The 17,219-nt window shown below is 41.1% G+C and overlaps 1 protein-coding gene across 8 annotated transcripts in view; it reads left to right on the top strand.

The window, feature by feature from the left end:
- Gbp8 (guanylate-binding protein 8) overlaps positions 1 to 15,627 on the top strand; it is a 41,097-nt gene extending 25,470 nt beyond the window's left edge. For 5 of the 8 annotated variants that reach the window (XM_006535283.2, XM_017321140.2, XM_017321142.2 and 2 more), the window contains 5 exons: positions 9,298 to 9,578; positions 10,255 to 10,461; positions 11,492 to 11,594; positions 11,920 to 12,113; positions 13,018 to 15,627. In XM_006535283.2, the coding sequence (XP_006535346.1) occupies positions 9,298 to 9,578; positions 10,255 to 10,461; positions 11,492 to 11,594; positions 11,920 to 12,113; positions 13,018 to 13,191 (959 nt within the window). In that variant the 3' untranslated portion in view covers positions 13,192 to 15,627. Of the gene's footprint in view, positions 1 to 6,040; positions 6,220 to 9,297; positions 9,579 to 10,254; positions 10,462 to 11,491; positions 11,595 to 11,919; positions 12,114 to 13,017 lie in introns of all 8 variants that reach the window. The other 3 variants (XM_011249593.1, XR_389295.4, NM_029509.4) reach the window with 3 other exon arrangements.
- Positions 15,628 to 17,219: the final 1,592 nt, after the last annotated feature.

The following is a 17,219-nucleotide window of genomic DNA, read 5'->3' as shown; positions in this document are numbered from 1 at the left end:
GCTAGGCCCCGGCATAGTCTCACAAGAGACAGCTACATCTGGGTCCTTTCGATAAAATCTTGCTAGTATATGCAATGGTGTCAGCGTTTGGATGCTGATTATGGGGTGGATCCCTGGATATGGCAGTCTCTACATGGTCCATCCTTTCATCTCAGCTCCAAACTTTGTTTCTGTAACTCCTTCCATGGGTGTTTTGTTCCCACTTCTAAGGAGGGGCATAGTGTCCACACTTCAGTCTTCATTTTTCTTGAGTTTCATGTGTTTAGGAAATTGTATCTTATATCGTGGGTATCCTAGGTTTTGGGCTAGTATCCACTTATCAGTGAGTACATATTGTGTGAGTTCCTTTGTGATTGTGTTACCTCACTCAGGATGATGCTCTCCAGGTCCATCCATTTGGCTAGGAATTTCATAAATTCATTCTTTTTAATAGCTGAGTAGTACTCCATTGTGTAGATGTACCACATTTTCTGTATCCATTCCTCTGTTGAGGGGCATCTGGGTTCTTTCCAGTTTCTGGCTATTATAAATAAGGCTGCTATGAACATAGTGGAGCATGTGTCCTTCTTACCAGTTGGGGCTTCTTCTGGATATATGCCCAGGAGAGGTATTGCTGGATCCTCTGGTAGTACTATGTCCAATTTTCTGAGGAACCGCCAGACTGATTTCCAGAGTGGTTGTACAAGCCTGCAATCCCACCAACAATGGAGGAGTGTTCCTCTTTCTCCACATCCTCGCCAGCATCTGCTGTCACCTGAATTTTTGATCTTAGCCATTCTCACTGGTGTGAGGTGGAATCTCAGGGTTGTTTTGATTTGCATTTCCCTGATGATTAAGGATGTTGAACATTTTTTCAGGTGCTTCTCTGCCATTCGGTATTCCTCAGGTGAGAATTCTTTGTTCAGTTCTGAGCCCCTTTTTTTAAGGGGGTTATTTGATTTTCTGAGGTCCACCTTCTTGAGTTCTTTATATATGTTGGATATTAGTCCCCTATCTGATTTAGGATAGGTAAAGATCCTTTCCCAGTCTGTTGGTGGTCTTTTTGTCTTATAGACAGTGTCTTTTGCCTTGCAGAAACTTTGGAGTTTCATTAGGTCCCATTTGTCAATTCTCGATCTTACAGCACAAGCCATTGCTGTTCTGTTCAGGAATTTTTCCCCTGTGCCCATATCTTCAAGGCTTTTCCCCACTTTCTCCTCTATAAGTTTCAGTGTCTCTGGTTTTATGTGAAGTTCCTTGATCCACTTAGATTTGACCTTAGTACAAGGAGATAAGTATGGATCGATTCGCATTCTTCTACATGATAACAACCAGTTGTGCCAGCACCAATTGTTGAAAATGCTGTCTTTCTTCCACTGGATGGTTTTGGCTCCCTTGTCGAAGATCAAGTGACCATAGGTGTGTGGGTTCATTTCTGGGTCTTCAATTCTATTCCATTGGTCCACTTGTCTGTCTCTATACCAGTACCATGCAGTTTTTATCACAATTGCTCTGTAGTAAAGCTTTAGGTCAGGCATGGTGATTCCACCAGAGGTTCTTTTATCCTTGAGAAGAGTTTTTGCTATCCTCGGTTTTTTGTTATTCCAGATGAATTTGCAAATTGCTCCTTCTAATTCGTTGAAGAATTGAGTTGGAATTTTAATGGGGATTGCATTGAATCTGTAGATTGCTTTTGGCAAGATAGCCATTTTTACAATGTTGGTCCTGCCAATCCATGAGCATGGGAGATCTTTCCATCTTCTGAGATCTTCTTTAATTTCTTTCTTCAGGGACTTGAAGTTTTTATCATACAGATCTTTCACTTCCTTCGTTAGAGTCACGCCGAGATATTTTATATTATTTGTGGCTATTGAGAAGGGTGTTGTTTCCCTAATTTCTTTCTCAGCCTGTTTATTCTTTGTGTAGAGAAAGGCCATTGACTTGTTTGAGTTAATTTTATATCCAGCTACTTCACCGAAGCTGTTTATCAGGTTTAGGAGTTCTCTGTTGGAATTTTTAGGGTCACTTATATATACTATCATATCATCTGCAAAAAGTGATATTTTGACTTCCTCTTTTCCAATTTGTATCCCCTTGATCTCCTTTTGTTGTCGAATTGCTCTGGCTAATACTTCAAGTACTATGTTGAAAAGGTAGGGAGAAAGTGGGCAGCCTTGTCTAGTCCCTGATTTTAGTGGGATTGCTTCCAGCTTCTCTCCATTTACTTTGATGTTGGCTACTGGTTTGTTGTAGATTGCTTTTATCATGTTTAGGTATTGGCCTTGAATTCCTGATCTTTCCAGAACTTTTATCATGAATGGGTGTTGGATCTTGTCAAATGCTTTTTCTGCATCTAACGAGATGATCATGTGGTTTTTGTCTTTGAGTTTGTTTATATAATGGATTACATTGATGGATTTTCGTATATTAAACCATCCCTGCATCCCTGGAATAAAACCTACTTGGTCAGGATGGATGATTGCTTTAATGTGTTCTTGGATTCGGTTAGCGAGAATTTTATTAAGGATTTTTGCATCGATGTTCATAAGAGAAATTGGTCTGAAGTTCTCTATCTTTGTTGGATCTTTCTGTGGTTTAGGTATCAGAGTAATAGTGGCTTCATAAAATGAGTTGGGTAGAATACCTTCTACTTCTATCTTGTGAAAAAGTTTGTGCAGAACTGGAGTTAGATCTTCTTTGAAGGTCTGATAGAACTCTGCACTAAACCCGTCTGGTCCAGGGCTTTTTTTGGCTGGGAGACTATTAATAACTGCTTCTATTTCTTTAGGGGATATGGGACTGTTTAGAAGGTCAACTTGATCCTGATTCAACTTTGGTACCTGGTATCTGTCCAGAAATTTGTCCATTTCGTTCAGGTTTTCCAGTTTTGTTGAGTATAGCCTTTTGTAGAAGGATCTGATGGTGTTTTGGATTTCTTCAGGATCTGTTGTTATGTCTCCCTTTTCATTTCTGATTTTGTTAATTAGGATTTTGTCCCTGTGCCCTTTAGTGAGTCTAGCTAAGGGTTTATCTATCTTGTTGATTTTCTCAAAGAACCAACTCCTCGTTTGGTTAATTCTTTGAATAGTTCTTCTTGTTTCCACTTGGTTGATTTCACCCCTGAGTTTGATTATTTCCTGCCGTCTACTCCTCTTGGGTGAATTTGCTTCCTTTTTTTCTAGAGCTTTTAGATGTGTTGTCAAGCTGCTAGTATGTGCTCTCTCCCGTTTTTTCTTGAAGGCACTCATAGCTATGAGTTTCCCTCTTAGAAATGCTTTCATTGTGTCCCAAAGGTTTGGGTACGTTGTGGTTTCATTTTCATTAAACTCTAAAAAGTCTTTAATTTCTTTCTTTATTCCTTCCTTGACCAAGGTATCATTGAGAAGAGTGTTGTTCAGTTTCCATGTGAATGTTGGCTTTCTGTTATTTATTTTGTTATTGAAGATCAGCCTTAGTGCATGGTGATCTGATAGGATACATGGGACAATTTCAATATTTTTGAATCTGTTGAGGCCTGATTTGTGACCTATTATGTGGTCAATTTTGGAGAAGGTACCATGAGGTGCTGAGAAGAAGGTATATCCTTTTGTTTTAGGGTAAAATGTTCTGTAGATATCTGTCAGATCCATTTGTTTCATCACTTCTGTTAGTTTCAGTGTGTCCCTGTTTAGTTTCTGTTTCCATGATCTGTCCATTGGTGAAAGTGGTGTGTTGAAGTCTCCCACTATTATTGTGTGAGGCGCAATGTGTGCTTTGAGCTTTACTAAAGTTTCTTTAGTGAATGTGGCTGCTCTTGTATTTGGAGCATAGATATTCAGAATTGAGAGTTCCTCTTGGAGGATTTTACCTTTGATGAGAATGAAGTGTCCCTCCTTGTCTTTTTTGATGACTTTGGGTTGGAAGTCAATCTTATCAGATATTAGGATGGCTACTCCTGCTTGTTTCTTCATACCATTTGCTTGGAAAATTGTTTTCCAGCCTTTCATTCTGAGGTAGTGTCTATCTTTTTCTCTGAGATGAGTTTCCTGTAAGCTGCAAAATGTTGGGTCTTGTTTGTGTAGCCAGTTTGTTAGTCTATGTCTTTTTATTGGCGAGTTGAGACCATTGATGTTAAGAGATATTAAGGAAAAGTAATTGTTGCTTCCTGTTATTTTAGTTGTTAAAGGTGGCATTCTGTTCTTGTGGCTGTCTTCTTTTAGGTTTGTTGAGGGATTACCTTCTTGTTTTTTCTAGGGCGTTGTTCCCGTTCTTGTATTGGTTTTTTTCTGTTATTATCCTTTGAAGGGCTGGATTCGTGGAGAGATAATGCGTGAATTTGGTTTTGTCGTGGAATACTTTGGTTTCTCCCTCTATGATAATTGAGAGTTTGGCTGGGTATAGTAGCCTGGGCTGCAGTTTGTGTTCTCTTAGTGTCTGTATAACATCTGTCCAGGCTCTTCTGGCTTTCATAGTCTCTGGTGAAAAATCTGGTGTAATTCTGATAGGCTTGCCTTTATATGTTACTTGACCTTTTTCCCTTACTGCTTTTAGTATTCTATCTTTATTTAGTGCATTTGATGTTCTGATTATTATGTGTCGGGAGGAATTTCTTTTCTGGTCCAGTCTATTTGGAGTTCTGTAGGCTTCTTGTATGTTCATATGCATCTCATTCTTTAGATTTGGGAAGTTTTCTTCAATAATTTTGTTGAAGATGTTTGCTGGACCTTTGAGTTGAAAATCTTCATTCTCATCCACTCCTATTATCCGTACGTTTGGTCTTCTTATTGTGTCCTGGATTTCCTGGATATTTTGAGTTAGGATCTTTTTGCATTTTCCATTTTCTTTGATTGTTGTGCCGATGTTCTCTATGGAATCTTCTGCACCTGAGATTCTCTCTTCCATCTCTTGTATTCTGTTGCTGATGCTCAAATCTATGGTTCCAGATTTCTTTCCTAGGGTTTCTATCTCTAGTGTTGCCTCGCTTTGAGTTTTCTTTATTGTGTCTACTTCCCTTTTTAGGTCTAGTATGGTTTTGTTCATTTCCATCACCTGTTTGTATGTTTTTTCCTCTTTTTCTGTAAGGACTTCTACCTGTTTGATTGTGTTTTCCTGTTTTTCTTTAAGGACTTGTAACTCTTTAGCAGTGTTCTCCTGTATTTCTTTAAGTGATTTATTAAAGTCCTTCTTGATGCCCTCTACCATCATCATGAGATATGCTTTTAAATCTAGGTCTAGGTTCTCAGGTGTGTTGGGGTTCCCTGGACTGGGCGAAGTGGGTGTGCTGGGTTCTGGTGATGGTGAGTGGTCTTGGTTCCTGTTAGTAAGATTCCTCCGTTTACCTTTCGCCATCTGGTAATCTCTGGAGTTAGTAGTTATAGTTGACTCTGTTTAGAGATTGTTCTTCTGGTGATTCTGTTACCGTCTATCAGCAGACCTGGGAGACAGATTCTCTCCTCTGAGTTTCAGTGCTCAGAGCACTCTCTGCTGGCAAGCTCTCTTACAGGGAAGGTGCGCAGATATCTTGTATTTGGACCTCCTCCTGGCCGAAGAAGAAGGCCCAAAACAGGACCTTTCTCAGACACTGTGTTGCTTTGGCAGTTCCCAGGTGGTACAGACTCTCACCTAAGCAGACTAAATTCCTAAGTTCCTTGGAGTCCCGGGACCACAGCTGCTGCTGTGGCTTAGGCCGCCTCCCCTGCCGGGTGGGCACCTGTCCTCCGGTCCGGAAGGTGGCCGGCTGTCCCCGGCCCACACAGGGTGCTGCCTCAGCGCCTCTGTGCTTCTGCCTGTTCCAGAAGCTGTCAGGTTCTCTGGCGCACCCTCTCACCTGTTCAGACTAATTTCCTAAGTTCGGCGGGTCCCGGACCAAGATGGCGACCGCTGCTGCTGTGGCTTAGGTCACCTCCCCAGCCGGGCGGGCACCTGTCCTCCGGTCCGGAAGGTGGCCGGCTGTCCCCGGCCCACACAGGGTGCTGCCTCAGCGCCTCTGTGCTTCTGCCTGTTCCAGAAGCTGTCAGGTTCTCTGGCGCACCCTCTCACCTGTTCAGACTAATTTCCTAAGTTCGGCGGGTCCCGGACCAAGATCGTGTTTTGTCTTTGACCGGCCAACTCATGACAGAGAACTCTTACAAAAACTTGAGACTATTTCAGAAGACCAACTGGATCTTAAGTTCCGGGAAGAAACAAACGCTTTTGTTTCTTACATCTTCAATTATGCCAAGATTAAGACCCTCAAAGAGGGAATTAAGGTCACTGGGAATGGTGAGTTTTTTATTTTTAAATCACACTTCTGTATAGAGTAGTATATGTTGAACTTATTAGCATGTATGTTTTTAATTATATATACAATGGTAGTATGAATGTATCCCAACTCTAAAATGCATATATTTTATAACTTTAGTTTAGAAATCTTTAAAATGCAGACCACATCATTAGTATCTATAGATGCACCATACCTGTATAAAATTCTCAAATGATAACAAAATCACCAGTAAAAAGGTACTTAATCTATTATAGAATTTGTGTTTAAATCACTAAAGCTGACACCTACTTTTATAGCAGATGTGTTGTATGTTACATTTTGGAATGACAAATGTGAAATGTAATTTGAATATTTAAATAGTTCCAATATAAATACTCGTTTTTAAACAAACCTATACTTTTTAGAATTAGCCATAGAAACAATGAGATACACCTTTCCTTCTTATTTCTTTTTTATTAGATATTTTTCTTCCTTTACATTTCAAAAGCTATCCACACAGCCCCCTATACACTCCCCCCACCCTGTTCCCCAACCCACCCACTTCTGCTTCCTGGCCCTGGCATTCCCCTGTACTGGTGCATACGATCTTCGCAATACCAAAGGCCTCTCCTCCCACTGATGACCGACTAGGGCAGCTCAGGGGGTACTGGTTAGTTAATATCGTTGTTCCTCCTATAGGGTTGCAGACCCCTTTAGCTCCTTGGGTACTTCCTCTAGCTCCTTCATTAGGGGCCCTGTGTTCCATCCAAGAGATGACTGTGAGCATCCACTTCTTTATTTGTCAGGCCTTGGCATAGACTCACAAGAGAGCTATGTCAGGGTCCTGTCAGAAAAATCTTTCTGGCATATGCAGTAGTATCTGGGTTTGGTAGTTGTATATGGGATGGATCCCCGGGTGGGGCAGTCTCTGGATAGTCTTTCCTTCTATCTTAGCTCTGAACTTTGTCTCTGTAACTCCTTCCATGGGTGTTTTGTTCCCCATTCAAAGGGGGAACAAAGTATCCACACTTTGGTCTTCCTTCTTCTTGAGTTTCATGTGTATTGCAAATTGTATCTTGGATATTCTAAGTTTCTGTGCTAATATCTGCTTATCAGTGAGTGCATATCATGTGTGTTCTTTTGGGATTGGGTTACCTCACTCAGGATGATATCCTCCAGATCCATCCATTTGCCTAAGAATTTCATGAATTTATTGTTTTTAATAGGTGGGTAGTACTCCATTGTGCAAATTTACCACATATTCTGTATTCATTCCTCTGTTTAGGGACATCTGGGTTCTTTCCAGCTTCTGGTTATTATAAATAAGGCTGTTATGAACAGAGTGGAGCATATGCCCTAATTATAAGTTGGAACATCTTCTGGATATATGCCCAGGAGAGGTATTGCTGGATCTTCCAGTAGTACTATGTCCAATTTTCTGAGGAACTGCCAGACTGATTTCCAGAGTGGTTGTACAAGCTTGCAATCCCACCAACAATGGAGGAGTGTTCCTCTTTCTCCACATCCTCGCCCACATCTGCTGTCACCAGAATTTTTGATTTTAGCCATTTTTACTGGTCTGAGGTGGAATCACAGGGTTGTTTTGATCTGCATTTCCCTGATGATTAAGGATGTTGAACATTTTTTCAGGTGCTTCTCAGCCCTTCGATATTCCTCAGTTGAGAATTCTTTGTTTAGCTCTGTAACCCATTTTTAATAGGGTTATATGATTTTCTGGAGTCCATCTTCTTGATTTCTTTATATATATTGGATATTAGTCCCCTATCTGATTCAGGATTGGTAAAGATCCTTTCCCAATTTGTTGGTGACCTTTTTGTCTTCTTGACAGTGTCTTTTGCCTTAGAGAAGCTTTGAAATTTCATGAGTTCCCATTTGTCAATTCTTGATCTTACAGCACAAGCCATTGCTATTCTGTTCAGAAAATTTTCTCCTGTGCCCATATCTTTGTGACTTCTCCCCACTTTCTTCTCTATAAGTTTCAGTGTCTCTAGTTTTATGTGGAGTTCCTTGATCTACTTAGATTTGACCTTAGTACAAGGAGATAAGAATGGATCAATTCACATTCTTCTACATGATAACCGCCAGTTGTGCCAGCACCATTTGTTAAAAATGCTCTCTTTTTTCCATTGGATGGTTTTAGCTCTCTTGTCAAAGATCAAGTGACCATAGGTGTGTGGGTTCATTTCTGGGTCTTCAATTCTATTCCATTGATCTACCTGTCTGTTGCTGTACCAGTACCATGCAGTTTTTATCACAATTGCTCTGTAGTACAACGTGAGGTCAGGCATGGTGATTCCACCAGAGGTTCTTTTATCATTGAGAATAGTTTTTGCTATCCTAGGTTTTTTGTTATTCCAGATGAATTTGCAAATTATCCTTTCTAATTAGTTGAAGAATTGAGTGGGCATTTTGATGGGGATTGCATTGAATCTGTCCATTGCTTTTGGCAAGATAACCATTATATTGATCCTGCCAATCCAGGAGAATGGGAGATTGTTCCATCTTCTGAGATCTTCTTTGATTTCTTTCTTTCTTTTCTTTTTCCTTTTGTTGTTTGTTTGTTTGTTTGTTTGTTTTTGAGACAGGGTCTCTTTGTACAGCCCTGGCTGTCCTGGAACTCACTTTGTAGACCAGGCTGGCCTTGAACTCAGAAATCTGCCTGCCTCTGCCTCCCAAGTGCTGGCATTAAAGGCGTGTGCCACCACCGCCCGGCTTGATTTCGTTCTTCAGAGACTTGTTATTTCATGCATTTGTTTTCCTTCAAAGTATTAAATGCAGAATTATCTTTTCATAGATAGTTGAATTTATTAGGTAAAATGGATATTCATTTTTTTTAACATTCTGAACTATAAAACCAAATAAATAAAGTGACAATACGAATAAGAATCGGATAGCTTGCTGAAGGTTTTGGTGTGTGTATGTACGTGTGTGTGTGTGTGTGTGTGTGTGTGTGTGTGTGTGTGTGTTTATGAGTGTGCATGTGTTGTTGTGAGAGATTTGGAAATATAGATTTGACATCTTGGACCCCATTCACTTATAACCTATTATTTATCCCTTAAAACTTCTGGTTCACAAAGGATTGGGGATTCTAGTGACAACCTATGTAGATGCCATCAACAGTGGAGCAGTGCCTTGTGTGGATGATGCTGTGACAACTCTGGCCCAGCGTGAGAACTCAGTAGCTGTGCAGAGGGCAGCTGACCACTACAGTGAGCAGATGGTCCAGCGACTGAGCCTTCCCACAGACACGCTCCAGGAGCTGCTGGATGTGCATGCAGCCTGCGAGAAGGAAGCCATGGCTGTCTTCATGGAGCATTCCTTCAAGGACGAAAATCAGCAATTCCTGAAGAAGCTGGTGGTAATCTGTTGATGGCATTAACTATCATGGCTCTACCCCTTCAAGACTGTAGTATTGATGAGCCTTCATTGGCCATATGTGCATTTATTATTCAAAGATATGTGTTTCAGAGTATCATGAATAATACAGTTATGAATGACTACATGTCCCCTTCCAAAAATTTCAGGTGCTTTCAGTCTAGTAATGTCTAACAGATGGAATAATGAGTATATAGTGTCCTAAATCCTTTACCCAGTTAATGTTTGTGGACTGTGATCCTGCCCAGGGCATCTATAGTGCATCCTTGAACCTGCTATAATCTTCTGTTCCTAAGAAACTGTTTCTCACTGGAGTCTCACTACAGCCCAGTGTTCTTCTATTGCCCCTTGTTATATCATTGTGTCCTTGAAGATAGAATTCCAGGATGTGACACCTACAAAGAACCAGAGATGGTTGGATGTACCCCATCTCTTTGCAGAAGGTCTTGAAGACCAGGAACACCAAGAACATTTACTGTGGTCTTCCACAGCTTTTTCAGCATCTGAGTTCAGGTTTTAGCACTTCACATTCCCATGAGTTCTTATTACATTGGAATGCTTTCTCATGAGGAATAGGTTGGCCCTTTTATAATGTTTCTTGGAATTTTATTCCTTCTTTTCCTTCAATTATGTCAGATCTCTGTACACTTCCTTTGTAGGAATTAATAGGTGAGGCGAAAGTGCTTTTCCTGTTGAAGAATGAAGAGGCATCTGATAAATACTGCCAGGAAGAACTGGATCGACTTTCAAAGGATTTGATGGACAATATCTCAACATTTTCTGTTCCTGGGGGACACAGGCTCTACATGGACATGAGAGAGAAGATTGAGCATGATTACTGGCAAGTTCCCAGGAAAGGGGTGAAGGTGAGGAGCAGGGAGCATAGGAAAGGGGTGAAGGTGAGAAGCAAGGAGCGTAGGAAAGGGGTGAAGGTGAGAAGCAAGGAGCGTAGGAAAGGGGTGAAGGTAAGGAACAAGTAGCACAGGAATGGGATGAAGATTAGGAGCAGGGAGCATAGGGATGAAGTGCAGGTGAGGAGCTGGGAACATTCCCATGCTGGGAATGGGGTGAAGATGAGCAGGGAACATGGGAACATGGGGAAGATGAGGAGAAGGGAAAACGGAAGCTTAGTGCAGAGGGAAGGGCATGTCATAAAACATGAACACACAATACTGCTTAAGAGGAATAAAAAGCATGAAGATATAGCCTGACACCTTTAGCTCTATGTTGGTGTTAGTGACCAAAGCCAGGGCTTTGCTTTGCAATGCAAGTGCTTTACCAGGAGCATGTTTGGTGCAAAATGGCTCCTTTTTACTATGAATTCTTAGAAATATTCTCACAAAGTATTCTGAGTGATAACTCTATAAGTCTGTCAGGATGATCTACCTATGGAGTAGTGAGTGTAGTAACATGGCTAAAATATTACTCTGCTATTGCCAGTGATACAGTTGTAAGTACTTCTTCTAGACCTTTAGTTATTTAAATGCACTAAGAAATGCCCCCCACTACTGTGCACAGTCACGCATCTCTACTAGAAGACCTGGGCAGCTAAAGTGATTTGCCTATGAATACACCAAGCAAGAGCAGAAGGAAGTGGCTTATATGCAATCATGCAGTATTTTTCAGTGGAATAAAATATCTGAAGGCATCATAGGTTGCAGCATGCACAGCTGCACATGATATAGACAGGCTGCATTTGAGTGGATGCAGGTGTCTCTAGCAGAGGTTACAGGAGGGAACCACAGATCAGGAAGTATTCAGGGCCACTAAAGATCTTGGGCCATCTGCATGCTTAACTATGGCATTTAACAATGAGGCACATTGAGGACTCTACTGAGTCTCAAGGGTATCCTCTGAGGATTTATCAGGGTTCTTTGCTCCCTCTTGGTCCTACAGGCAAGAGAAGTCTTCCAGAGCTTTCTTCAGTCGCAGGCCATCATTGAGAGTTCCATCCTGCAGGCAGACACAGCCCTCACTGCTGGGCAGAAGGCCATTGCAGGTACAGGAACATGTCTCTTGGCTCTCAGCAGAGGTCAGACTCCTGGCTTTCTGATAGAAGCCAGAGTAAATCTATGCCAAGATCAGTAGCTTTCTGTATTTCTGTGAACGCCAAAGTTGGAAGCCACAGGCAGTTCTGGCTGTGTGTCAGCCACATGGGCAGGGTCTTCTCCATACCCTCAGAAACATGCTCTCCAGGTGTGGGCCAAGGGGAAGTCTGGTTTCCTATGCTTCCTTACAGATTATTGAATTGCTCTCTGGGTTCTGGAATGTTGACATTTTACTTGACCCATCACTTTCTTCTCTCCTGAATCTTCCTGGGTCAGAGGAGCGCACCAAGAAGGAGGCAGCTGAGAAGGAGCAGGATCTGCTAAGACAGAAGCAGAAGGAGCAGCAGGAGTATATGGAGGCTCAAGAGAAAAGGAACAAGGAAAACATAGAGCAACTGAGAAGGAAGCTGGAGCAGGAGAGAGAGCAGCTCATCAAAGACCATAACATGATGGTGGAGAAGAAGCTGAAGGTAGGGCCCCTCATTCTCTTGGTGTTTCTCATATCCCAGGCAGTGGAATAAAGTATTCAGCCAGGTCATGGGAGGAATATGATCATAATATATTATTGCTTAGAGTCTCTCAACAAAATGTGTTATGTTTCATGTAGACTGAATTTTGCTCGTTAGGTAGACTCTGGAGACATCAGGTTTTCTGTTGCTCTTTCATGGTTTTAATGACTACAGTAGTTTGGCTGATAGACTTGGGATATTTAAAAATGATATAATTAGGGTTAACTAAACAAACTTCCCAGCCAGGTAGTGTAATAATGCCAGAATCTGGTCAGTCTGGGTTGTCCAGATCATCAGGCACCTGAGTGCCTCCACAACCCTGCTGGCCCCACCCCAACCTCCCCAAGATGATCTATGATGATATTAAACTGAAGGAAATGTCCAGTCTGAAAGGCACAGTGAACTGGCAGTTTCTGCAGGTTCTGCATCTGTCCCCAGGAAAGACAGCCTCCTTGAAGAAGCACAGGACATTGGAGTGGTTCTCATTGTCCTCCTGCAAGTAAAATTGTAATCAGCTTCTTCATCATCCAATGAGTTGCCACTGTCTGCATGATGTAGTTGTCATACAGTCTCCATGGATTGAGCTTTCTGCAATCAGGCCAGTGGCATTTTTGGGGCATGAGCATGATCACATCTTCACAGCTTTGCTAGTGTCACAGCTGAAACAAACATAGTGGATCAAGATTAATGAAGTTTCAACCCTGCTTCCTTATAACATGTAGGTCTAACTTTGGTTCATCTTCTTCATGGTAAGGGAAAGCTTTTAGAAATACACTAAGGATTCCTTGATGAAGTTTTGAAACTTTAAGTCGTACAATGTTAGCACTTGACAATACTTACTTCTCTGTCATGTTCACTGTTTTAGGAACAAAAGGCTTTGCTTGAGGAAGGATTTAAGAAGAAAGCTGAAGAAATGGACGGAGAGATACAGCAACTGAAACATAACATCGAGGATATGAAAAAAAAACAGTGGTTCCATTTTCGATACTATTATAAGAGAAGTTGCTTCATTTATTTTTTCTCCCATTTCAATGATTGAAAAGGGTATAAGGTCCCTTTTTTAGTAAAAATGATAGACTGTGATATACACTTTGTGTTACTTTGACGCTGCCTGTTTTCCATTTTCACTCCGCAGAGAAGTTTAAACATAAAAAGTGCTGATTAGAGGGCATCTGTGCCCCACACAGAAGACATAGAACAGCTCCTACATGTCTGCACAGACAATGCTTGCCTTTAGAGAACATATTTTGAAACCATTCCTATGAAAGCTATGCATTTAGTCATCAGATGTGATCACTGCTGGCCAATTTAACTACATATAGAATCTGCATATAGAATCTGTACTCCTATGAGGACCATGTAGCCCAGGATAGGTTGTACGGGATTCTCTCAGGTTAATATGGTAGGAAACCCATCCTAAGTGTGGGCAGCACCATTCCTGTGGACTGAAGACACAGTAGAAAGATGAAAGCAATCTCCCTACCACTTGTGGCTTCAACTGTGGATGCCATACAACAAGCCAGCCTTGACTTCTCTCAGAATGCATTATCCAGCCTTGACCGAATGTATCATCATGATACATGGAGCTCAACAAACCATTCATTAAGTTGGTTTTGTGAGGGTATTTCATCACAGCAAGAGGAAAAGTCACTGATATCATAATAGTGATAATCCTGGAAACTACTTAATCATCCCTGAGTTAGATTGGCAATAAATTTTAATATGACTTGTTCTTGGAGTACTGTATAGTCAAGAAACAAATGTCAGTCAAACTATCTGTATAGTGATCTAAATTGAGCTAAAATATATCTTAAAAATAAAGTCAAAACACTATACAACTGTGTGATTATTATTAGAAATGCTACTATGCCATGCAAACATACAAGAACACAAATGAAATGCCCTCTGAAAGATTAATAAAAAGCCCGATCTACTGGCTTCATCTAGGGAGAATAAGTTGGAATCAAAAGTTGAAGGTGTGCATGCATTCCAGGACATCTCAGTCTTACATGTTTCATGAAGAGTGCCAGAAAAGGGAATTTAAAAGTTAAGATAGTGACAGTAAATTAAAACTCACCACTGCACGATGAAATCTCTGCTTCTAGGAATGGGAGAAGCCAAGAGAAGTCACCCCAAGACCAAGACTTGAGTACCAGGAAGCATAACATTTGTAGCTTGAAGTTGTTTTCCTTTGAGGCTTTCCTATTTTAAAAATAATTGAAATAATGCTTTTTATGTAAACCAATATATCACAATATTATTTCCAGAAGCAGGCAATACAATTTATGCATAGCTTATAAGAGAATCCATGGGGCACATGGGAGGTGGACAGCTCAGAGATGGCTCAGGGTCAAGAATGCAGAATGCTCATCCAGGGTAGCTCAGTTCCAGGGGCAGGTAAAAACTACCTGTAAATCTAATTCCAAGGGATGTGACTTCCTTTTCTCAAACTCAAGGTCCCCTGGTACTTCCATCACATGTCCCCAGCTTACACATATACATACTTACAAGTAAGATTTAAAGGAATATACTGTTAACATTGATAATGGACCATATGAGTAAAGAGACACAAGGACCCTTATTAGTGCACTAATGAATATAATGTAATTAGAGTGTACACACCCCCAGCTACTCTAAGTCATCCTCCAGTTCCCTTCCCACCTTCATGTCTTCTCATCCTGCACCTCTTCCTCTTTCTTTTTACTCTGAATAAATTAATGCTGGCCTCATGTCCCTGACATTAGACACCATCTACCAGACCATGGACAATTTATTATGACCCACACCCCCATAGAAAACCCATTCTCCCTTTCCCAGTCACCAGATATCAACTGCTAGTAGTTCCTCAGCTAGGGTTGGGGTCTCAAGAGCTCACTGCTTCTCCATACTGGATGTTGACTGGCTTGATCGTGTGTATCTTGTTCCAACAATCATAACTACTGTCATAGCCCCGTCATATCCAAAAAAAATATTATTTTAGAACAATATGATCTGTTTTTAAAAGTACTTAAATTTATTACTTCAAAATTAAAGTATAGACATTCCTATGATTTCTGGAATCTTGGAGAAGCTTAATTCCTCTCTCTTCATCTCTTGTAAGATGGGAGGTTCAAAAGGATGAACTGTGTAAAGGAGAAATCTTGGTGCTGTTTTATTGGGAGCCATTTTGTTTGCTTCTGCCTGCCAGGCACAGTCAAGGCAGGTCAGGGTCTGCTATCAGATTTCCTGGCCTGCTGACTCATGGAACAATAAGAGGAAATACACTTGAGTTTCAAGTCAAGGGGTTGAACATTCTATGAATCTTGGTGTAAGAAACAGGGAAGTCTCTGGATGGGAACAGATGTCCTGTGTGTACATCACCCATTGTTTCTGCTACCTTGTGACTTTGTTTCCCATGGTACTAAGGAATATAAGAAGGCTAATAAAATAAACTCGAGGCTGATGTCGTATTCACCCGCAGCCTTCCCAATTCTAAGTTTTGTTTCTGAGTCTTCTTTCTGACTTTCCTTGAATCATCCTCACTCCTCATTCAGAGGCTGCTTGACTTTGGGTTAAAGGGACAAGAACAGCCTTTAATTTTGGTAGTGACTTTGTTGAGGTGGCCAGAAACATGTCGTGTCAAAGGTAGATCCCTTGATGGGGAAAGAGAGTTGCAGACACAGGAACATTCAGAAAAAGAAAAAGCAAAACAAAACAAAACAAAACGAAACTTTGACCAAATATAATGTGAGATGTGGTCCTCACTAATGCGAAATTAAACATCAGGCTTTGTTGATATGTGGGATTTTAGTCTAGTGCCTAAAAATGGTTTTGGAAGAGTGAAACTACAAGGGCTGAAACAGTGTGTTGTGTTGGTCAATACATGGACATTGAAGCCACTGTAAATGTCAATAATAGTTATGGGAGGAAAAATGGGACAAGTCAAATATATATCACCAACAAGGAACAGAAGAACAGTGGCTTTGCTGAGGATAACATGAAGAAGAAGAATGAATATCTACGATGACTGAGACACTTCAAGGGGGAAAGGAGAAGAATGTGAGCTGAGAAAACAGAACGTGGAAGCTCCAACCACGTGTTTAGATGGAAGGAAGGTAGAATTTCCAGGGTCTGTTTTAGATAATTTTCAGAAAGTAAAACCACCAAGGAAAGCAGAAGTTTCTATTGTGCCCAAGTCTACAAGAAAGAAGTGTGCTGGTGGTGAGTATTTCCCCAAATGCAGAGAAGGCAATTGTGAAAGTTCTATCCTGACTTCCAACTCATCAGTCTTTAAAACACAGGAAGTGGACACATTGTGAACCCCAGTGTATCCACTGATATGTCACCAGCTCTTAAACATATATTCTCCACATCTAAGTCAGTCAGTCAGTCACGCACGCACACACACACACACACACACACACACACACACACACACACACACTATTCCTGACCTGACCTGTTGGTGTGGTAAGCAGAGAATATCTCCTACTGAGTCTCAGCAGACTTCTCTAAGAATGAGGTTGGCAGATCGGAAAGCGAATTTTTCTTTATTTTGTTAGAATTCAGTAGACATTAAATCCAATTAAACATCTGTTGCCACCTCAAGACATAACTGCTACTGAATGCATTTGAGGATGTCCTACCTGGCCAGTGATTACAGAGAGCATGAGATATATGTATACATTAAACTGAGTTATGCTACAGGAGATGATAGTGTCCTCACCTCAAGACTCGTAGTCTAACAAAGGTGTTTGTTTACTAATTCAGGTTTAACAACTTTAAATGAAATAAAACTGATTGCCACAGGCATCCAACAATTCATTGGGAGTGGATTTGAACTCTTGAGACTCGTGGCTGTTAGCAAAGATCCAGTGCCACTCTGAGAAGTGTGATTGCATCCTTGTCTCTGATGCAGGAGGTCTGGATCTTTAAGTGAGTTCTTGTCTATCGACAACAGGAGTAGCAGCAGAAGCTGGAGTGCTGAAGCTCCAGTGAGCTCTAGCTAGTGGGAGAAGCCTGAGGCTCTCCCTCCTCTCAGATTTAGATACTTTTTCTCAAGTTTAGTCTGTGCCTGGTCAGTCTTTT

Source organism: Mus musculus, chromosome 5 (assembly GCF_000001635.26).
Source record: "Mus musculus strain C57BL/6J chromosome 5, GRCm38.p6 C57BL/6J".
Lineage (NCBI taxonomy): Eukaryota > Metazoa > Chordata > Mammalia > Rodentia > Muridae > Mus > Mus musculus.
Note: the sequence above shows the minus strand (reverse complement) of the source record. Positions and strands in the feature narration are given on the sequence as shown.